This window comes from Microcebus murinus, chromosome 2, assembly GCF_040939455.1.
Source record: "Microcebus murinus isolate Inina chromosome 2, M.murinus_Inina_mat1.0, whole genome shotgun sequence".
Lineage (NCBI taxonomy): Eukaryota > Metazoa > Chordata > Mammalia > Primates > Cheirogaleidae > Microcebus > Microcebus murinus.
In genome coordinates, this window is record NC_134105.1 from 7,516,273 (window position 1) to 7,539,873 (window position 23,601).

General features: G+C 46.9%; 1 protein-coding gene and 1 non-coding gene across 3 annotated transcripts; both read left to right on the forward strand.

Annotated features, from left to right (window-relative positions):
* Positions 1–201: 201 nt before the first annotated feature.
* On the forward strand, positions 202–13,660 carry CFAP107 (cilia and flagella associated protein 107). 2 transcript variants are annotated; one of them, XM_012785317.3, is made up of 5 exons: positions 202–412; positions 8,225–8,338; positions 11,059–11,172; positions 11,761–11,938; positions 13,257–13,660. In XM_012785317.3, exons 1-5 carry the CDS (start codon positions 302–304, stop codon positions 13,442–13,444), a joined length of 705 nt encoding a protein of 234 aa, XP_012640771.2. In that variant the 5' UTR covers positions 202–301; the 3' UTR covers positions 13,445–13,660. The 2 variants fall into 2 exon arrangements, with proteins under 2 accessions (XP_012640771.2, XP_012640772.2); XM_012785318.3 differs by lacking the exon at positions 11,059–11,172.
* LOC142869675 (U4 spliceosomal RNA) lies at positions 7,189–7,325 on the forward strand. Its single transcript, XR_012918251.1, has one exon. It is a non-coding gene; the product is annotated as a U4 spliceosomal RNA (small nuclear RNA).
* Positions 13,661–23,601: the final 9,941 nt, after the last annotated feature.

The window sequence follows — 23,601 nt, forward strand, 5'->3', positions numbered from 1 at the left end:
CAGTTTTGCTTCTGTAGAATCAGCTGCTCCCTGAAGGAGAGTATTTATACCCAGAGTCTGTCACCGTGGAGACAGTCAACAGTAGAGAGTCTAAGATCACGGCACCTCCCCCTGGAGGCTGAAAGTGGACTCTCAGGTGTTTCATCCCCTGAAGTCATCAGGGTGTCAGCTGCTACCCACTCAGGAGGGCAGCTGGGAAGAAAAAAAGGCGCCCCAAGCTCAGCAACTTCCTAACACCTCCCCCTGCCCTTGAAACCTTAAACTGTGTGGAATCAAAGAAACTGGGGGGCCAATCCTTACCATGCTTTCGACTGCAATACATCCGCAGGCATTCTCTACTCCAAGCTGGCAGATCGAGACCAAGTATTCAACCAAAGTGCTCACTGGAAATTGGGTGGAAGAGAGGAGGAAGGTAAGGGGGAGAGGGGGTGGGCAGAGGGTTCAGTGGGAGGACTGACGGAGGAGGTGGGAGTGAAGTCCCTCTAGAAAGGGCAATGGATGGTTGCGTCTTAAGGATGTGGTCTTAGGGTCTCTGTGCATAGGGGAGTTATATTCAAGCAATCATCACGGTCCCCATTATATCTTCAAAACACCATAGCAAGGATATAAATATAATTGTGCCTCTAGAACTGTTCTCAGTGGAGTGGTTTTCTAGGCATTTGGATATTTCCTGTCTCCAATTCCTTTGCATGTGAAGAACATCTGCTGTCCTTGGCCTGGCCCCTCCTTGAATGTGGCACCTGCGGAGGCAGGTGTGGCACTTCCTGTATGGATGTCCAGGGAGGCGCTGCTCTCTGGCACTGGTTCCACAATCTGTGCATTTCAATTTTTACTTTCAAACACCACAAGCAGGCTCTTGGTTTTCCACTATGCTTTAAAGGCTTTTGGAAAATACTGTGTCTGAATGGGACTTCTTCAAATTAAATATCTTTATTTGTGGCCAGCAAGACTGAGGCACTTACACCTTTTTTAACTTTTTGAGACAGAGTCTCACTCTGTTGCCCTGAGTAGAGCGCCGTGGCATCAGCCTGGCTCACAACAACCTCAAACTCCTGGGCCCAAGCGATCCTCCTGCTCAGCCTCCCGAGTAGCTGGGACTACAGGCACATAACACGTTGCCAAGGCTAATTTTTCTATTTTTAGTAGAGATGGGGTCTCATTCTTGCTTAGGCTGGTCTAGAACTCAAGCAATCCTCCCACCTCGGCCTCCCAGAGTACTAGATTACAAGCATGAGCACCTCCCCCAAACTTTTGCAGAGGCATCTAGACATCCTCCTGTCTTCTTGGGAAATGGGCAAGGAACAAAGGGCAAGATAGAATTGGCAGGTTTGGTCTGGGGAACAGAAGGGAAGGTGGATGGTGACTTCTGAGAACCAGATAAGGCTGTTTTTATGGAAAACATTAGCAATCACCACGCCTCTGATCAGACATAACTTGTGGTCACTTTTAGCTCCAAGTGTACTTGCCCTTGTTTGGGGAATGAGTGTGTGTAAGGGAAGTTCCAAGGGCAAGATGGACTGGTTGAGCAATACCTTCAGGTGTCTATGGGTGATGCAGTACTCAGGGATATTATGGGATGGTCTCACACTTAGAGGAGATTGCAAAAGAGAGTGGAGTTGGAGTGATGCCCACAAGATGAAGGACTATGAAGCTCCAGGTCCTCATTCTCCATGAAAATATTGAAAAAAAAACTGGCTGAAATATTATAGGAGCTCTGGAAAAACAGCCAAAGGCCTACAGCAACCAATCAAATGCCCAATCAAGAAAAAGACACATTTACAGTGATAGAAAATCCCATGGTTTTTTCACTTGCCCTTTCCCCACCCCTACCCAGCACAGCATGGTAGAAGCTGCAGTCCATGCAAGTGGCAGCCCAGCTCCCAGTTCCCTCCTTCAAATCCACAGGGGAATGGAGCAACATTCAAATCTGTCTGTGGCTGAGGATTGGTCTCTGTTTCATTTAACTTGGAGCTCAGGTGGGTAAAAGTGGCATAGTTCAGGTCCCAGGCTAGGAAAAGCCATGGAAAGATGTGGCAGGCACAGCTAGTGAAAGCTGCCAGGGGACTACAGACCTGTAAATGTCTGGGCAGGAGATTATGAGTAGAGTAATATAACAGAACATTTAAGGCCCCAAGAATAAGCAGGGACTTCCCTCTTATTCTCTCTTTGGGAAATTAAGACATTTGAAAGCAGCTGTGTATATGGGAGAATTGTAAAAAGCACACATAGGCTCAAGCAAGATGTATACCCAGAATCCAAGAATGCTTTGAATGGTCATATTGGGCTGACTCCACTGCTCAGAACATGACCTCCTAGTTAGAAATAAATCTCCTCCTGCACAGAGCAAGTCTACAAAGACTGTAATAGTTAGCTTTTTTCAAATGCCCAGTTTTCAATAAAAATATTGCCAGACATACAAAGAAACAGGAAAACATGGCTCAACCAAAGAAATAAAAAACAAAGTGGTAGAAATTCTCCCAGAAGAAACACAAGCATCACAGTACTAGTCAAAGACTTTAAAACAACTGTTTCAAATATGCTCAAAGAGCTAAAGGAAAATGCAGACAGAGAGCTAAAGTAAATCAGGAAAACAATATATGAACAAAATGAGAATACAAAAAAATAAATTGAAATTATAAAAAGAAATCAAATTTAGAGCTGAAAAATGCAATAACTGCATTGAAAAATTCAATAGAGGGGTTCAACAGAAGGTTTGAACAAGGAGAAGAAAGAATCAGCAAACTTGAAGGTTGTGAACAGAGCCTAAGGGACTTATGGGATACTACCAAACAGATCAATATATGCACTGAGAGAATTCCATAAGGAGAAGAGAGAGAGAAAAAGGCAGAGAGAATATTTGAAAAAGTAATAGCTGACAATTTCCCAAATTTGAGTAAATATACGGGTCTACAAATCCAAGAAGCTTAATGAACTCCAAGTAGGATAAATCTAGAGATCCACATTGAAGTACTTTATAACTAAACCATCAAAAACCAAAGAGAAAGAGATAATCTTGAAAGTACCAGGAGAAAAGTGAGATTCAGGTATAAGAGATCCTCAGTAAGATTATTAGGGTATTTCTCAGAGAAACCTTGGAGTCTGGAAGGCAGTGGGATGATACATTTAAGGTGCTGATAGAAAAAATACTGTCAATTTGAGATTTCTCGATCCCACAAAACTATTCTTTAAAAATAAGGAAGAAATTAAGACATTCTCAGATAAACAAAAGTTGAAGGTGTTCATTATCAGTAGACCTACCTTATAAAGAATGCTAAAGAGAATCATTCAAGTTGAAATGAAAGGACATTAGACAATAACTTTAAGCCATACAAAAATATTAATATAAAGTTGTCTAGTAAAGGTAAACACATGGACAAGTATAAAAACCAATATTATTATAATTTTGAGTTGTAACTCCACTTTTTATTTTCTATAGAATTTAGAGGATAAATGCATAAAATTATAAATCTATGTATTAATAAATGGTTACATAATATATAAAAATGTAATTTGTGACTTTAATAACATAAAGTGAGGTGAAGGCAGAGCTATAAAGCAGTAAAGTTTTGGTGTGCAATTTAAGTTGCCATCAAAATACATTGTTATAACTTTAAGATGGTATATGTAATCCCCATGGTAACCACAAAGAAAATATTTATAGAATATTCACAAAAGGAAATAAAAAGGAATCAAAATGTGCCACTACAAAAATCAACTGAACACAAAAGAAGGAAGTAAGAGAGGAAATAAAAGACAAAAAACTACAAGACGCACACAAAACAAATAACAAAATGGTAAGAGTAAGTCCTTTGCTATCAATAATTACTTTAAATGTAAATGGATTAAACTCCCCAGTCAAAAGGCATAGATTGACAGAAAGGTTTCAGAACACAAGATCCAACTGTGTGCTGTCTACAGGAGACTGACTTTAGATCTAATTACACATATAAGTTGAAAGTGAAAGGAAGGAAAAAGATATTTTATGCAAATAGTAGGCAAAAGAGAGCAGAGATGGCTACTATCAGACAAAATGGACTTTAAGTTAAAAACTGTTATGAGACAAAGAAGGACATCATATTTAATATATTGACAAAAGGGACAATTCACCCTTTAGCACTCCAAAATATATGAAGAGAAAATTCATAGAATTGAAGGGAGAAATAGATGGCTCTACAATAATAGTAGGATATTTAAATATCCCACTTTTATTACTGGATAAAACAACCAAACAGAAAATCAGTAAGGAAATAGAGGACTTGAACAACACTATAGACCAATTGGACCTAACAGATATATAGGGAACACTCCACCCAACAACAGCAGAATACACATTTTCCCCAATGCTCATCAAATATTCTCCAGGATAGACCATATGTTAAGCTACAAAATGAGTTTTTAATAAATTTAAAAGATTGAAATATACAAAGTACCTTTTCTGATCACATATGAAAAGAACTTAATAGCAGAAAAACTGGAAAACTGGAAATTGAACAATATACTTAGAAAATTAATGGGTCAAAAAAGAAATCATAGGAAAATTAGAAAATATCTTGAGACAAGTGATAATGAAAATAAAACATACCAAAACTTACAGGATGCAGTAAAAGTAGTGCTAGAGGGAAATTTATAGCTGTAAACACATTTAAAAAGAAAAAAAATATCTCAAATTAACTTTATACTTTAAGGAACTAGGGAAAAAACAACAAATTAAATCCAAAGTTAATAGAAGGAAGAAAATAATAAAGATTAGAGAAAATAGTGAATAGAGAAACAATAGAGAAAATTAGCAAAACCAAGAGTTGGCTCTTTGAAAATATTAACAAAACGACAAACTTTTAGCTAGATTGACTAAGAAAAAAGAGAAAAGACTCAAATAATTAAATTAGAAATGAAAATAGGGAATTATTATATTTTTTTCTCAAACAAAAGGATTGTAAGACAGTACTATGAACAATTGCACATTAACAAATTGGATAACCTAGATGAAACAGACAAATTTTTGGAAATACACAATCCACCAAGAATCATGAAGAAATAGAAAATTTGAATAGACCTCTAACTAGTAAGGAGATTGAATTAGTACTCAAAGATCTTCCTACAAAGAAAAGCCTAGGACAAAATGGATTCTAACAAACATTCAAAAAAGAATTAACACCAATCTTTCCCAAACTCTTCCAAAAAATTGAAGAGGAAAAAATATTTCCTGACTCATTTTATAAATGAGGCCAGCATTACCCTGATATCAAAGACAGACAAAAACATCACAACAAAACTACAGACTAATATTCCTTATGAATACTGGTACAAAAATCCTCAAGAAATTAGTAGAAAAGTGAATTCAACAGCACATTAAAAGGATTATATACCATGACCAAGTGGGATTTATTCCTCAAATATAAGAATAGTTCAACATATGAAAATTGGTCAATACATTAGAATGAAGGGGGGAAAATCCCACATGATCATCTTAATTGATGTAGAAAAAGCTATTTATAAAGTTCGACTCCTTTTCATAATAAAAGTACTCAACAAACTAGGGATGGAAAGAAACTACCTAAGCATAATGATAACCAAATATGAAAAACCCATAGCTTTTCCTATAAGATCAAGAATAAGATAAGGATGCCTGCTTTTGCCACTTCAACATAGTACTGGAAGTTCTAGCCAGAGCAATTAAAAGAAAAACATCCAAATTGGAAAGGAACAGATAAAATTATCACTTTTTGTAGATGGCATCATATTATATGGAGAAAACCCTAAAGATCATATACACATACACAAAATTAGAATAAATGAATTCAGCAAAGTTGCAGGATACAAAATCAACACACACAACAAAAATAAGCTGTGTTTCTAAACACTAACAATGAATTCTAAAAAGGAAATTAAGAAAACAATTCCATTCACAATAACATCAAAAAGAATAAAATACTTATGAATAGACTTAACTGAAGAGATGAAAGACATACACACTGAAAACATTTTTAGCTGAAAACTTTCACCAAAAGTGTTCACAGTTTGAAAACAAAACACTGCTGAAAAAAATTAAAGAGGACATAAATAAATGGAATGATATCCTGTGTTCATGGATGGAAGACTTAATATTAAGATATCAGTACTACACAAAGCTATCTACAGATTCAAGGCAATCCATACCAAAATCCAAGTAATTATTTTTTCTTTTTTTCAGAAATAGAAATAATCCACCCTCAAATTCATATGGAATCTCAAGGGATCCCAGATAGCCAAAACAATCTTGAAAAATAAGAACAAAGTTGGAAGACTCACACTTCCTGGTTTTAATACTTATTGCAAAGCTACAATAATCAAGACAGTGTGATACTGGCATAAAGACAGATACACGGACTACAGGAACAAATACCAGCCTAGACATAAACATGTGTATATGTGGTCAAATGACTTTTGACAAAGGTACCAAGATCATTCACTGGGCAAAGTACAATCTCTTCAATAAATGGTGTTGGGAAAACTGGATATCCACATGCAAAAGAATGAAGTTGGACCTTTACCTAATACCATATACAAAAATTAACTCAAAGTGGATCAAAGACCTAGATGTAAGACCTAAAACTATAAAACTCTTAGAAGAAAAAAAAATAGAGGAAAAGTGTCATGATATTAGATTTGGCAATGATTTCTTGATATGACATCAAAAGCACAGGCAACAAAACAAAAAAATAGATAAATTGGACTTTATCAAAATAAAAATCTTGTGCATCAAAGGATGCTATCAATATCCTTTTGATAGGGTAAAATGGCAACCAACGACATGGGATAAAATATTTGCAAATTATATATCTGATAAGGGGTTAAATATCCAGAATATATAAAGAACTCCTACAACTCAACAACAAAAAACAAACCTCATGATTAAAAAAAATGGACAAAGGACTTGAAAAGACATTTCTCCAAAGAAGATATACAAATGGCCAATAAACACATGCAAAAATATTCAACATCATTGATCATTACGGAAATGCAAATCAAAACCACAACAAGATACCATTTCACACCCATTAGGATGGCTATTATCAAAAAACAAAAAAATAACAAGAATTGATGGGGCTGTGAAGAAATTGAAGCTCCTGTGCATTGCTGGTGTGAGTGGAAGATGGTGCAGCCACTGTGGAAAACAGTATGTCAGTTCCTTAAAATATTAAGCACAGAAGCTTGGCGCAGGGGCAATATCGTAGCCAATGAGGCATTTATCCAAGGCGCGATTATTGCTAATCGGAAGAAAAAAAATTAAGCATAGAATTACCCTATGATCCAGCAATTCTATCTCTGAGTGTATACCCAAAATAACTGAAAGCAGGGACTCAAAAAGATGTTAATATTTGCATACCCACATTCATAGTAACATCATTCACAGTAGCCGAAAGGTGATACAACCCTAGTGCCTGCTGATGGATGAATGGATGAACAAAATGTGGCATGTGCATATCATGGAATGTAACACAACCTCAGAAAGGAAGAAGAGTCTGACGTATGCTACAACATGGATGAATCTGGAAGACATTACCATTGAAATAACCAGAAATACAAGTGAAATAAACCAGATGTGAAAGGACAAATTTTGTGGGATTCCACTTATATATATGAAGTATCTATAATAAGCAAATTAACGGAGGCGGCAAGTGGAATGATGGTTGCCGGAGGCTGGGCAGAGAACGGGGAGTTAGGGTTTGTAAGTATGGAGTCGCAGTTTTGCAAGACGAAGATAGTTTTGGAGATGGGCGGTGGTGATGGTCGCACAACAACGTGAATGTACTTAATGCCACTGAACCATATACTTAAAAGTGGTTCATTTTATGTCGAGTATAGTTTAGCATGATACACTTTAAGAAAACTAATTAACAAAATATAATGGGAAAAAATGTGAGAGTGGAGTTGGAAAGGGTGAAGAACAAAGAAAAAGAAAGGGAGAGTGCAGGTAGGACAGAAGAGAAGAGAGAGAAGTTGAGGAAGGAAACTGGTGTGGACCACGAGAAGGTGGCCCCGCAGCCAATCACAGCTCTCCCTGGGGTCGCTGGGTGCCTGGCTGCCAGCCCCAGAGCAATCCTTTCTTGTGTCTCGAAGGGTGTCCTGGGGTGTGCCTTTACCCTTTCTCTGCCAATCTTCCCATGGCCCAGGAGGTAAGAGGACCCACAAAGTTTGAGAAGCAGCATCTCAGAGGTTCTCCTGGGTATCTGGTCTTTTTCAGTTCACCAAAGCCACTGAGGAGACACCCCAGTCCCTTTACAGAAAAGAGTACGTCCCCTTCCCAGGCCACAAACTGGACCAGATCTCCAGGTGGTACAGCAAGAAGAGATTTGAGGTAAGGGGGAGCGGCGGGTGACACTCAGGCCTGGGACCCTCCCAAAGCTTAGGGGACACCAGCCTGCTTCCAGGCCTACTAGTACCCTCTTGGGAAAACAGAAGCCGTCTTGCTAGTACCCTCCCAGGCCAGGGGCTGCCGAGAGCCTTAACCATAATTACTGTGTGAGCTGGTGGTGCCTTTGATCTCCAGCCGGTAGCATCTCCCCCGCCTGTATCCCAGCCCCTGGATCACACTCTTCCCACAGCAAACAGGCAAAGCGTGAGAAGAAGGCAAATGTTGGATTCAGGTGAATGTTATGAGGAATCACACAAGGTACTCCCACAAGCATGGGGTGACGTTTGGTAGGTAGTGTTTGTGCTGCCTGCGTCCAGCTGCCCGCTCTTTTTTTTTGAGACAGAATCTTGCTCTGTTGCCTGGGCTAGAGTGCCGTGGCGTCAGCCTAGCTCACAGCAACCTCAAACTCCTGGGCTCAAGCAATCCTCCTGCCTCAGCCTCCCAAGTAGCTGGGACTACAGGCATGCGCCACCATGCCCGGCTAATTTTTCCTATATATTTTTAGTTGGCCAATTAATTTCTTTCTATTTATAGTAGAGACGGGGTCTCGCTCTTGCTCAGGCTGGTTTTGAACTCCTGACCTCGAGCAATCCGCCCGCCTCGGCCTCCCAGAGTGCTAGGGTTACAGGCGTGAGCCACCGCGCCCGGCCTGCCCACACTTTTTCATGCAGAGTCAAGGGTCACTCGTTATTGACAGGGCACTTGTTTGTGCATATCATTGTGTCCCAGGTGTCTGGGGCAGGGAGCAGGGCACTGCAACCTCAGGACGTAACGTACTCCACCCCCACACCAAGGAGGGGAATCGGAGACATTTACTAAGTTAGTGCACCTGGCTCTGCGCTCCTGGCCCTTCCGGGAGTGGTGGGGAGAGCCCCTCCTCCAGCAAGCCCTGTGGGCGCCTCCCACCAGGTGCCCCAGGCAGGGCAAGCTTGCAGGTGCTCAGCCACCGCGTGCACATCTGTGCTCTGTCCCCACCACACCCTGGGAGATGCTTCTTTTGCCAGCCTGCTGCTCTCAGAAGCGATTTCTGTCTCCCCACCCTGACCCCGCCTGATGCTACAGCAGCGTAAACTCAGGGTGGGGGCGGGTGGGCCCAGAGTAAGGTGGCAGATGTCTTTCGGAATTAGAGCATTTGAGAGCTTGAAGGGACCCAAGAGATCACTCAGCTCGGTGCCCAGAGGTGGTGAGTGCCTTTTCCGGGACACTTGGCTCGTGGTAAGGGATGGAGCAGGTTACTGCTCTGCGGATCGGGCAAGGCCCAGATGACTGGATATTCACGTGTAAGGACCCTGTTCAAACCGCCTGCTGTGCGCTGGGGCCCGGACTCAGCGCTGCCCCTCAATCCGCCAGCGATTACACGTTTGTGTCATTCCGCCCGCCTCCCCCTAGACAGCTTCCCTCCCCATCTCCCACACCCACCCCTCTCCTCCTTCTCAGGCAATCACTACCCCAAAGCCCAAACCCCAGCCGCCTCCTTTCTCTAACGCTCACACGCCAAGCCGACATTCCCCTGCCTTAATCACCCCGGGGACAAGTACGGACAACGAGAGGCCACCCCTGTACCCCAGACGAGAGGCCACCCTTGTACCCCAGATGAGAGGCCACCCCTGTACTCCAGACGAGAGGCCACCCTTGTACCCCAGATGAGAGGCTGCCCCGTACCCCAGATGAGAGGCCGCCCCGTACCCCAGATGAGAGGCGGCCCCTGTACCCCAGACGAGAGGCGGCCCCTGTACCCCAGACGAGAGGCGGCCCCTGTACCCCAGTCGAGAGGCCACCCCTATACCCCAAACAAGAGACCGCCCCTGTACCCCAGACAAGAGGCCACCCCCGTACTCCAAACCAGAGGCTGCCCCTATACCCCAGATGAGAAGCCACCCCTGTACCCCAAACGAGAGGCCACCCCTGTACCCCAAACGAGAGGCTGCCCCTGTACCCCAGATGAGAAGCCACCCTTGTACCCCAAACGAGAGGCCACCCCTGTACCTCAAATGAGAGGCCGCCCCTGTACCCCAGATGAGAGGCGGCCCCTGTACCCCAAATGAGAGGCCGCCCCTGTACCCCAGATGAGAGGCAGCCCCTGTACCCTAGATGAGAGGCGACCCCTGTACCCCAAATAAGAGACCACCCCTGTATCCCAAACGAGAGGCCACTCCTGTACCCCAAACAAGAGGCCACCCCTGTACCCCAGCGCCCACTGAGATTGTTCCGACTGCCCAGCCCTAAGCCTGCTCCAGCCGCCTGCTTTGCCGCACCCGTTGGTGCCCACAGAAACCACGACGAAGGCTCTGGGCCTGCTCCCCCTTGCTGCCTTGCCCCCTCCTGTGCCCCCATGTGGCACGGTGTGCCCCTGCCCCTGGGAACTGCAAGGAATAGACTCTTCTTTCAAAGGCAACGTCTCCATGTCGGTGGCCCGACCATGCCTGATCAAAGACAAATCCCCGGACATGATCAACGCCCCAGGGCCACGCCCAGGCCGCTCTCCCTGGCACGATGCCTCCCAGCACTTTCCTCTGCTGATGGGAAACCCTCCAACTCACTCTCCTGGGCACTGGACACACCCTGCGGGGTACCTGGTGCTGCAGGTCTTGGGAACCCTGCCTCATGCCTGTGCCCACCCCCACCCCGTCTCCCCCTGGCATTGTGATCTGACTTATTTATAGGAACCGCCACTGGAAAGATTGGGCGCAGCCAGCATTTCCCGACACAGCGGACACAGACCTCCCTGTCTGCGCCAGACAAGAGGACAAGCGTGGAAATCCACATTATCCTCCCTTGTAAATCAGCACGGCACCCCGGGATTCCCTTCCAGGCCCGAGAGGATTTTCTTAGGAAAAGCACCGCTGTAGGCAAACATCCCAGAGGAAGGAGAACATGGTTTTCTTCTCCTTGTAAATAACTCCCCGCCAAAGAAATCACTCCCCTAAGTTTCCAGCTGAGGGAGCCGTAAATCCTTTGCAAGAGAAGGCGATTTATGGAGGGCTCCCTGACTCTTCCCACAGTCGCTGATGGAAACCCAAGGCCGGTCCGCACCTCCCTCCACTTGCCTGGGAAACAGGCGCTTGGACGGAAAGGACTCGAGACAAATCAGGGTGCCATTTCCGATCACAGGAGCACACAGGGAGGTGGCTCTGACTCTTCCCATTTAGCAGGGTGTCCGGACTTTCAATGTCCCGCCCTAGCTCACTGTGGGATGCATTGGCTTGGCGTAGTCTGGGGCCGGTCGTACACCGAGTTGACTACAGCCAGCTCAAAAGTGGGCTGCACCGGGGGGGACAAACTGCCAGCCCTGGAGGCCCCACAGACCCCCCTGGCGGGCGGCTCCTGTCCCGTTGCTGACGTGCCCGCTGTGTCTGTCCCCCCAGGGGCTCCCGTACAAACACCTGATCACCCACCACCAGGAGCCCTCGAAACGCTACCTCATCAGCACCTACGACGACCATTACAACCGGCACGATTACAACCCGGGCCTGCCTCCCCTCCGCTCCTGGAATGGGCACAAGTCGGTGTGGCTACCAGAGAAGTCCGACTTCCCCCTTCTTGGTACTTTCATAATTCGGGATCTTCCTCAGTGCCGGTCTGTAAAGGGTCCACACACGCACGGGGCTGAAGTGCCCCTGCCTCGCGCTGCGGGAGCCGGGCGGCAGGGTGAAGTTATGGGGCAATGAGCCCTATTTCCCCTATTTCCCCCGCCGCCTGCCCTCTCCCCTGGACACGGGATAATCCTGGCTGTGCTGTGGACGTGCTCACCTGTGCACTGGGGTGGCGTGTTTACCTGGAGCACAGGTGGCAGGCAGCAACACTGCTGCACAGTCCCTTCCAGCCTATTCACTCCATAAATAGTGAGGGAATGCTTCCCGGTGGCGTTCCCTCTTGTAGCACCTGGGGACACAGCAGAGATAAACACCGAGGAATTTCTGCCCTTGGGGAGTTGACGTTCCAGTGGGGAGACAGATAAGACATCATTAACGAGTTAGAGAACTCACCCATGAGTAAATATTTCAGGCAGGGATAGGTGCCAAGGAAAGAAATGGGTTATGGATAGAAAGTAAAGTGGGGTATTTGTGAATCTTCTTTGGTTCATAAATTCCTCCTAGAGTTGATGTGCAATGGTCTTTCTTGTTTTTTTTTTCTTTTTTATTATTTCATATTATGGGGGTACAAATATTGTTAGGGTTACATATCTTGCCCCTGCCCCACTCCCCCACGCAATGGTCTTTCTTGAGGGATAGTTGAGCTGAGAAGGAGGGAGCCATCCAGGGATTAGGGGGAAGAGCATTCCAGGGGAGGAAGGAGTAAGTGAAAAAGTTTTAAGGCAGAAGCAGAGAGGAGCCACCTAGGGGCTTATAGGGTACAAGAAGAGGGGTAGATTTTGTCCAAACCACCATTCCAAGACCCTACAAGGCGATTTTTGTAGGACAGTGCCTTGGTCTGGTTTACATTTCAAGCCACCCTGACCCTAATGAGGACACAGAGCAGTGCCATCTCTTTGCAGTCCTACTTTTGATGCAGAGGGAAGTGAGTCACAGAATGAGCTGCTTGTCACTGGGTGACAGGGGTTTCTCCCTGACATCACTCTTACAGCCCACACTGCTCCTTTCCCTTTTGGGGTGGGAAAATGACCCAGGACCTGGCGGGGCCATACTCAACCTCTCCATGGGGCTGACTTCTCCAAGGCTTCGGAGGCAGCGCCTGGCCTTCCTGGAGCACTCGCGAGCAGGCCCCACCCTGAGATGCCCAGGGGCTGCCCCAGAGCAGCCTGGGAAACTCTCCAGGGCCCCTGCCACCCTCGCGGCCAGGAGGGACAGACGCGCCTTCTCTAAGCAAGCCCTGTTCATCCAGACCCTGGTTTCTCTTGCAGCGCCTCCTACCAATTATGGACTCTACGAGCAGCTGAAGCAGAAGTGGCTGGCGTCCAAGGTTGGCCCGAGGGAGAGGGAGAGCATCTATACTTCGTCCTACCCCAGACCACCGTTGTGGGCTCTGTCCCAGCGCGCGCACGCGATCCCGGTCCCTCCCTGTCGCCTGCACCCTTGCCTAACCTCCTGAGAGCTGCCCCCCAGTCGGCAGCTCGGGCAGAACCAGCTGGAGCCCCACAGCCTCACTGGACTTGCCAGACACAAGTGGCTGCAGATGAACTCAGAGCGCGGAGTCCGGCCCCTCAGACGCCCCTTAGAATCATGGTCTGTGTCCTTCAGTACCCTCCCCCTCCAACCCCACGGGGTCCTTTCTATTCTGTCCCACAATTAAAGCTCTTGGATGCTATTGCAGTGCCACTTATGTGCGGAAGACAGAGTCTAGCTGTCGGATCCTTAAGTTCAACTCCCTCGTTTCACAGGAGGGGAAACTGAGGCCCAGAGAGGTAACCTGACTCCCTCAAGTTAGCGCCACTGGGGAGTACCTCAATGAGAGTGTGGTGCGATGGGAAAAAGGGATGTGCCCATGAAGCCCATCTTGAAAATTCCACGGAACAGCCGGATGTGGTTCTGAGCAGGGCGTGGCGCCGACGGTGAGGCGGGAAGCCGAAGACACGTAGCGTCTCCCTCTGCCTCTGAGCTCTCAAGGCTTCCTGTGAGTGTGGGCAGAGGGACAGCCTCTGCTGAGAGGTCTGGGAATGAGGGTGGATCCCGAGACAGAACTCAGACGCGGTCCTCACCTAGGACGGGAGTCCCCGGCGTGCAGACCTGGCCCCTATGCCAAACTGCCCCTCCAAGGGAATGCCAACGGAAACCCTGGGCCTCTGTGGGCTTGGCTCCTGGGCGCGTGTGTGCTCAGGCAGTGAGTTTGCTCTGCAGACGGGAACGTGAGTCCCAGTTTGGGAGCCTGGGTCTGGGCCATTCAGGTCCCCTGCACTTGGGTCCCTGCAGCACCTACTCAGTTCCTCCCTTATTGGTCCTGGTGTCTTCCCCACCGACCGAAAGAGCCTGGCACAGCCCAGCTGCTCAATAACTGTGTGCCGAATGAGTGAATGAATGCACCAGTGAACGAATGACAGGAGGAGGAGCCAGGGGCTGGAGGAAGGTCGCTCTAGGCGGCAGCTGTGGGGGGAGTGGAGCTGGCCTTCCTCACACCCCTGACGTCTGTCCATCCGTCCTGCAAATGTCCACTGAGCCACGACTGGGCCGGCCCTGGTCCCCCAGAGCCTCTGTCCTGCAGGAAGAGGAACACGGGACAAACAGACAAACACTTACGGGACAGAGAGGCGGTGGGACTGGAGACCCTCGAGGGGGCTGGTGAGGGAGGGAGGGGGAGAGAGCATGGGTATGGGACATGTGGGAAGGCAAAGGGTGTCATGCGAGCCAAGTGGGGGTGTGGAGGCCTGACTAGCCAGGGCAGGGCCAGGGAGGGCTTCCCAGAGGAAGGTCATTTAGGCTGAGGCCAGAAAGCTGAGGGGGATTCGCCAGCTGAAGGGACAGGTGGGGAGAGAGAAGAGGGTGGCCTGGCCACAGAAAGAGCCTGGGAGAAGGCTCTGATGTGGGAAGGCGGTTGGAAACTGAGTTAGAAGCCCAGAAAGGTGGTGTCTTAGCTTGCTATCGCGGCTGCAATGGAGTACGGCAGCAACAGGAAACCGGGGGAAGCCGAGGGACCGGGGGAGCCCACGGACCGAGGCTGCCCAGGCCTGGGCAGCATCCTTGGTTCCCACCACACGCCTCACAAAGTGACCGTGAGCACTACAGCAGCCAGAAGTACCAGAGTGTTGCGTGTCCGGAAGTCAAACTAAACCATTGCAAGCAGATCAACAAATGCAAAACCAATAGCTGTGGCTCCGGTTGTCCAGGGTGGAGGAGTTTCCTCCCTTTTCCCAGAGGCAAATCCAGCTAGTGAGGGTCTATTTCCTTACAGCAACTTGAGTGTACTCTCTCACAGCCCCAGAGGCCAGAGTTGACAGGGCAACCACAGGGCTGCGTTTCTTCTGGAGGGTCTAGGAGTGAATTGTTACCTTGCCTCTTCCGGCTTCTAGAGGGTGTCACCATTCCTCATCCCAAAGCCCGGTCTAGGGCCACAGTGTGGGACTTCTGGGCTGCTGGAATGACTCAATATATTCCTTAGCTCGAGACACATCACTTAATCACACCTGAAAAATTCTTGCTGAATATAAATCAACATGTTCACGGGTTCCAGGATGGGGATGTGGACATTTTAGGAGGTGTCACCGCCCAAAGAAAGGGGCTTGTTCGGTTGGCAGGTATCAGGCCAATAGACACAGCCAAGATGGTTACAGAAATGGGTGTACTTGTCCAAGGTAAGGATTACACGGGATGATTCCAAAATCAGTGTGTCCCCCAGCCAGGGGTTCGCGCTGGTTTTATAGTCAGAAGGTAATGAGGTGTGATCTGATTGGCTCTTGCCTTGGGGTGACACTGGGACTTACTATGATTGGATCCTGGATCCTGCCATGTTGTGTCCGCTTCTTAATTCAGTCCTTGTTCCTCGGTCCAAGCGCTTGGGTTCTGCCCACGGTCATGGGCTTGGTTCATCTGGGCCTGCTCAGGTTATGTGGCCTTCAACCTGGGATCCAAGACAACTGAAAAACAACCCACAACTTTGTTACATAAAAGTGGAGCCAGTGGTGGCACATGCCTATAATCCCAGCAGTTTGAGAGGCTGAGGTGGGAGGTTTGCTTGAGGCCTAGAGTTCAAGACCACCTTGGGCAACATAGTGAGACTCTGTCTCTGCAAAAAATAAAAAAAAATTGGCCGGGCGCGGTGGCTCACGCCTGTAATCCTAGCTCTCTGGGAGGCCGAGGCGGGCGGATTGCTCAAGGTCAGGAGTTCAAAACCAGCCTGAGCAAGAGCGAGACCCCGTCTCTACTATAAATAGAAAGAAACTAATTGGCCAACTGATATATATATATATATAAAAATTAGCTGGGCATGGTGGCGCATGCCTGTAGTCCCAGCTACTCGGGAGGCTGAGACAGAAGGATCGCTCGAGCCCAGGAGTTTGAGGTTGCTGTGAGCTAGGCTGACGCCACGGCACTCACTCTAGCCTGGGCAACAAAGCAAGACTCTGTCTCAAAAAAAAAAAAAAAAAAAATTAAAAAGTTGAGCAGAGGCCGGGCGTAGTGGCTCATGCCTGTAATCCTAGCACTCTGGGAGGCCGAGGCGGGTGGATTGCTCGAGGTCAGGAGTTTGAAGCCCGAGCAAGAGTGAGACCCCGTCTCTACTATAAATAGAAAGAAATTCATTGGCCAACTAATATATATAGAAAAAATTAGCCGGGCATGGTGGCGCATGCCTGTAGTCCCAGCTACTCAGGAGGCTAAAGAAGGAGGATTGCTTGAGCCCAGGAGTTTGAGGTTGCTGTGAGCTAGGCTGACGCCACGGCACTCACTGTAGCCTGGGCAACAAAGCAAGACTCTGTCTCCAAATAAAAAAATAAAAAAGTTGAGCAGATTTGTCTGGAGCAGTTACAGAGGGACAAGGAGGGACAAGTTCTTTGCGGGAGACACCTACTCAGTCACTCACCCCTCAGCACATCCTGTCAGGCAGCTGGGATGATCCGGCAAGTGGCCCGGGATCCAGTGGATCCCACAGACTTCAGCTGCCCAAGCCTGGTCAGCACCTCTCAGCCTCCCACCACACACGTTAAAAAGTGATCAAGAACACTGCAGTGACCAGAAGAACTGGAGCCTTAGGATTACGTGTTCAAAAATCAGACTAAACCATTGCAACCAGATCAACAATTGGGGTGCACAACCAACAGCAGTGGCTCTGGTTGCCCAGGGCGGAGGAGCTTCCTAACTTTTCCCAAAGGAAAATCAAGCCTTAGAACTCAGCACCAGAGAATTCCTTAGGCGCCAAGCCTGGGCGGTACCTGGGACAAGCCTGCCCCCTGGTGGCCAGTGACTCAAATTAGCAGAAGTCTGTGGTTACAATTCAGGCTTCTCTGGGATGGGCTCTAGTTCTGGGCAACAGGTGTGAAAAGGATTCAAAACCGAATTTCTCCTCAGTGATCTTTTGTTTCTTCTTGGAAAGCATCTGAGCAGTGGTGGGGAACGTGGTGTTCCTACCTATGCTTGGAGAGTTCGTGCCTGAATTTGAAGGCTAAGCATTGTCGGCCCTCGAGCCCTGTGGGGCTCACATCCGGGGCCCCATCCTGACCCGATATGAACCTGGGCACGTCCCTTCACGCCCTGCGCCTGGGTTTCTTCATCTGAGAAGTGAGACATCGCTGAGGTCCCCAGGAGACTGGGGTGGAAGGCTGCCCCCGGCTGGTCCTGAGTCTGGCTTTTCTACTACCTGTTTTCTTGTGGCCTGGCGTTCCCCCAGCCCTGGTGTGGGAGGGGTGACTGCACGCGGTTTCTGGGAACCCAGGTTCCCATCTACCCCTGCCGGGGTCTTCCCACCACTTGCCCACTGCAGGAATCTTCCTTCCCATCAGGGAGAAAGGTCTCCTGTGTCCGGCGCCAAACCCCAGCCTCAGTCCAGTTGCCCAGTATCTTTCTCCAAGAGTCACGAACCCCAAAGCCCCCAGGGTCAGGCAGAGAATGAGTGAAGGGGCCCAGGTGGGGACCAGGGAGACCTGGAGGAGGGCACAGGACCCCAGAAGGGACAGCTGCCTCTCACTTCATGCCCAGGGATGCCCTTTGGGATTTGGGGCCAATGTTGCTGGATTTTTTTCTCCCCAAGGAAAACTGGAGAGTGAATTGTGATATAAAATCTGATTTTTAGTCTGGCCAAAAATTTCATTTTTTTTCTTTCTCTTTAAAATCTTTTTAATTTACAAATTATAATTGTACCCATTTATAGGGCACAGTAGGATGTTGGTATTGTATACTGAACCTTGTGGGTTGATTAAATTAAGGCAATTGTCATATCCATCACTTTAATATTTACTTTTTTGTGGCAAGATCATTTCAAATCTGCTCTCTTAGCAATTTCAACCATACAATACATATAATTGGCATGTGTTTGTTGTTTTATATATTCTGAAAAGTTTGGACCAGCAAGGAATTTTTGTGTAAGCAACCTGTAAGGGTGGCTAGCCAGAAAGGCATAGGCCTTTTGTCAGGGACATTTTGTCATTGGTTTTTATGATGTTGTGACACAGGCTGGTGAAATCATAGCCATTTCTTTGCAGAAAGGCATGGCAGTGTCGCGTGACTCTGTTCCCAGGCTTAACCCTCCCCTTAACACTGTGAGTTCAGGGGTCCTGAGATATTATTATCCTTTACACATCCAGTTGGTAATTGATGCCTGACTAGATTCCCAAAGCTCCATGCATCGATTCCTGATTGGGTTTGCTCTCTCCGGATTAATCGATTGAATCGGGTGTCCCATCATGAAAGTGAACGGATTAGGGACGTGGGAGGAGTCCAGGGTTCCTGCACGGAGGTGCTCCGCAGACACTGATGGAGTTTTACTAACATGTGAGTCTCACAGTCCTGACTGTGACTACGATGTAATTTGTTTCCGACATGAGAGAGAGAAAACCAGAAAGTATCTGTCTTGAGGGATTTTGGGCCACATGAACATTATCAGAAGGTTCGGAATTAAAAGAGATGCCTCACCCGAGCCCGCAAGGTGCACCAGGTGCTCTGGATGGGCTTGCCGTGCTGCTTCACCAGGTTTCCCCAGGTGAGCTCCACCCAGGTAGCCTGAAAAGGAGGGCGCAGGGGTTCAGGGAAGGGACAGCTGGGAGGGAGCGTGACCGGCTGAAGGGCAGACAACAGCCTGCTGAAGGTGTCAGTGAGGATGCTCAGAGGGTTTTGGGCAATAGCTTAGCACCGCTGGGAGGGGCTCCTGCAGGCGTGGGGGTGCCTACCGCGCAGCCACCACTGAAGGCACGTGACCCTGCTTCCTCCCAGGGGCTCTTAAAGACACTAGAAGTGGTGATCTGAAGGATGCATCGGGAAAAGGGGATGGAGAAATTCAGGCAGAGGAGGAAGCAGGGCATGGAGAGTGCCACGTGTCCCCTGCACCTCTTAGCTCTGCAGTCACTCCAGACTGCAATGCCTCGATGTGTTCTGCCAAAGTACGTTTCCACCAGGCGAGCGTGGTTTTCTGTGAACTGCCTTGTGATCATGATCTGACCTCACGACCGAGAACCTGGAGATGGGGTCTTCAGGAAATGAGACCAGGGAAAACTGCCTTCATTATGTTTGGAAGGGACCATGCCAGGTCGTTGTAACTTAAGGATTTCTAAGGGAAACCTTTCCATAGACGAAGAGGTCATCTTGAAGTAGACAGCTTCCTCTAGATGATGGAATGACACTCCATTTATCGTCTCTTCATTGACTAATACTTGTTTCTGTTTTGCATCAGCACAAAATGTTCAAACTCCTATTTCATTTGTTACAAATCTTCATAACTCAAACTGGATATTTTCTAAGGGCTACTCTTCAAAGTATAGCCACTCTCCCTGACCAAGGCAATTGCTGGCTAGTCATTTAGATGTGTGGGAAGGATCAGGACCAGTAGTAGAACCTGGCTCCATGCACACAGAGGTGAGCAAAGGAGGAAGCAGATCTTATGGAAAGGTTGTGTATCCTTCCCTTGGCAGCCTGACTGATATTTATAATCGAATGATTGGGAACTGAGAAGAAGACATAGAAGGAAAGGCATGGCCTATAAGTACTACTGATTTCCTTCCTAGTAATTTCTCTCTCTCTCTAGAAAACATTAGTGCAGCTGCACCTAATCCAGGCAGTGTTCCCGACTCTCTCTGCTATCACACTCCAGTTTGACACACTTTATGGAGACTGGAATTCTACATATATTTAATGACATAGGTGTAAAACAGTACATGACCATGTTACACTTTACCATATAATCAGAGAACCTACGTTAACTAGACGTTGTTTGATGAAAACTCTGGAGCAAATTAAATGCCTCTATAGTTCCACTACCTGAAATAATAATAGTTGCGCTTAGTTCTGCATTAGTACCCAGGGTATGTTTAGAGAGGAACCCAATCATCCTCAAATGGAGTTGGAATGCACAGGTAACTTTATCAGATGCATAGAAACAGGCTTTCTTCCTGCCCCAATTTTATTTTATTTATTTGGAGACAAGAGTCTCACTCTGTTGGCCTGGCTAGAGTGAGTGCCATGGCGTCATCTTAGCTCACAGTAACCTCAAACTCCTGGGCTCAAGCAATCCTTCTGCTTCAGTCTCCCAAGGACTACAAGCATGTACCACCATGGCTGGCTAATTTTTTTTCTATATATTTTTAGTTTTCCAGCTAACTTCTTTTTATCTTGTAGAGACAGGGTCTCGCTCTTGCTCAGGCTGGTCTTGAACTCCTTACCTCGAGCAATCCTCCTGCCTCGGCCTCCCAGAGTGCTAGGATTATAAGTGTGAACCACCATGCCCAGCCTTCCCCCGATTGTAAATTGTCACCATTCAACCTGGCAATGCGCAGAGGCAGATATGACCAGAATAACATGACATTCATATCACCCCCAACAGGTAGGTAATGAGGTCCACTTTGAGCTTCTCTCAGTAAAACTGAGTTTTTCCTCTTGTGTGTCACAAAATATATTTTATACACACAAAGAAACTCTCTAAAAAATAATATTATGAAATAAGCAAAGCAATGAGAATAAATGTGGGCATATTCAGGGATATAAATGAAGACAAGGGCTTTGAAAGAAAAATAAGGAGGATTTCAGGAGTCATTTTAAAAGAGTATTCCTTGGCTGGGCGCGATGGCTCATGCCTGTAATCCTAGCACTCTGGGAGGCCGAGGCGGGCGGATTACTCCAGGTCAGGAGTCTGAAACCAGCCTGAGCAAGGGTGACACCCCGTCTCTACTATAAATAGCAAGAAATTCATTGGCCAACTGATATATATAGAAAAAATTAGCTGGGCATGGTGGAGCATGCCTGTAGTCCCAGCTACATGGGAGGCTGAGGCAGAAGGATCTCTTGAGCCCAGGAGTTTGAGGTTGATGTGAGTTAGGCTGATGCCACCCACACTCATTCTAGCCTGGGCAACAAAGCGAGACTCGGTTTCAAAAAAGAAATATCACAACAACGTTACTGGCAGGTTTTGTTTATTTCTGTCTCATGTCAGGATTAGATCGGATTCTTCTCCTTCACAATCAGGACTGTGAAAGTCACTTGCTGGTCAAATTCCATGTGTTTGTGGAGTGTATTTATGAAAGAATTACTGGTTTTCAGCCCATTTCTAATTCTTCCAGTTTAATGATTGGATATCAATCAATCAATCTGGAGAAAGCCAAAAATTCAATCAGGGCTGGGTGTGGTGGCTGATGCCTGTAATCCTGGCACACTTGGGAGGCCAAGGTGGGCGGATCGTTTGAGCTCAGGAGTTCCAGAACAGCCTGAGCAAGAGCTAGATCCCGTCTCTACTGAACAATTAGTAGTTGCTGGACAACTAAAAAAAAAAGTATAAATATATATATGTACATACATATATACATATAAAAATTAGCCAGACATGGTGGTGCATGCCTGTAGTCCCACGTACTTGGGAGGCTGAGGCAAGAGGATTGCGTGAGCCCAGGAGTTTGAGGTTCATGTGAGCTAGGCTCAGGCCTAGACACTCTAGCCCAGGCAAGAGTGAGACTCTGTCTCAAAAAAAAGAAAAAAAAAAGAAATTCAGTGAGGATTAACTGGGTGGAGCTTCAGGAATCTCATCAAATACCACATTCTGATTGGAAGCTGCTAGTTGAAAAGGGGAGGAGCGACTGAAAGGTCAATGTGAGCTCCTGATGACTCACAGAGAGTCCCAAAGCCCTGCAGACTGGAGTGACTGCCTGCTTCTGCCTGGGGTCCCAGCACCCTGCAAACTGAGTCCAGATCTGGTAAGTCAGTGACCCCCATAAGGACAGTCCCAACCCATCTACTGTCAGCCAGTCTCCGATGCACAGGGAAGTATGCTGAGTGTTTTTCAGATGAATAGTCTTATTAGACTTTGAGTTTTCCTCTAAATGAAGTTTGTATTTATTCTAAACAATTTGTTTTTGGGGACACTGTCTCTATTTTTAGTTGTTTTTGGTTAATTTCTTTGTATTTATAGTAGAGACGGGCTCTCGCTCTTGCTCAGGCTGGTCTCAAACTCCTGAGCTCAAGAAATCCTCCCGCCTCGGCCTCCCAGAGTCCTAGGATTACAGGTGTGAGCCTCCTCACCCAGCCTATTCTAAACATTTTTATTTGTACTTTGGTTTATAACATTTCAAGATGCTTGGCCAACCAGTTCTTTTAAAAATAAGCATTCAATTAAATAAAAATTTGATTCATCCAAATGTTGAATATTTATTTCCTATGACCCAAAATTACGGTTCACGCGCTTTGTGGTACTGTCATTTTACAAGGGAGGCTTTCTTTCCTACTAAAAGCTGAAACATATTTTATATACTATTTTAAAGAATGGATTCCTTGTTCTGAACCCTTGATCCATTTCTGCCCATTGACTCCATCCCAAAATGGTTAATTTTTAGTATGTGTAAGGGATGCGCTTTGGAATCAAAATCTCAGAGAAACAGTTTTCCATCTCTAGCTTCCAAATGCTCTATAATACTGCCACAATTTCATTTTACACTTTTTCATTACTATTTTTTAAAATGAAAACCGAATGACACCTATTTTAGGAGTTCTTTTCCTCATTCCCAAAGAACCAGGTTAATTGTGGGAACTGAGAACTGGGCTGCGTGGGGCCACATGACACTCCCATTCCCGCTGTGTTAGGGCCTTGACTGATGGTCAGACAGTCTTCCTGGAGAAGGCTGGGCCAGTGCTCAGTCCCCTGGTAACACGCACCAGACAACAGGGATTTAGCGGAGCAATGGATGAAACCAATGGGCTAGTGGTCTTGTCCCCACCCCCACACCCTTGGCATCTGAAGATACTTATCTTTGACTCAGTAGGGGCAGGGCTATGGCTTTATAGCCACTGAACACAGAGCAGAATTGTGGAAAACTGAGGACTGGTCCGCTTCTGTCAGACCAAGGACATTTGCCCTAGGAGATGAGGGGATTGGGGTTGGCCTGAGAAGACTGCATTTTATATGGCTTTTGTCCTCTGGAGTTTTTCCTTGCAGATTTTTTTTGTTTGTTTTTGAAACACAGTCTCACTCTGTTGCCCAGGCTAGAGTGAGTGCCCTGTTGTCAGCCTAGCTCACAGCAACCTAAAACTCCTGGGCGCCAGCAATCCTGCTACCTCAGCCTCCCGAGTAACTGGGACTACAGGCATGCACCACCATGCCCGGCTAATTTTTTCTATATATAAACTAGTTGG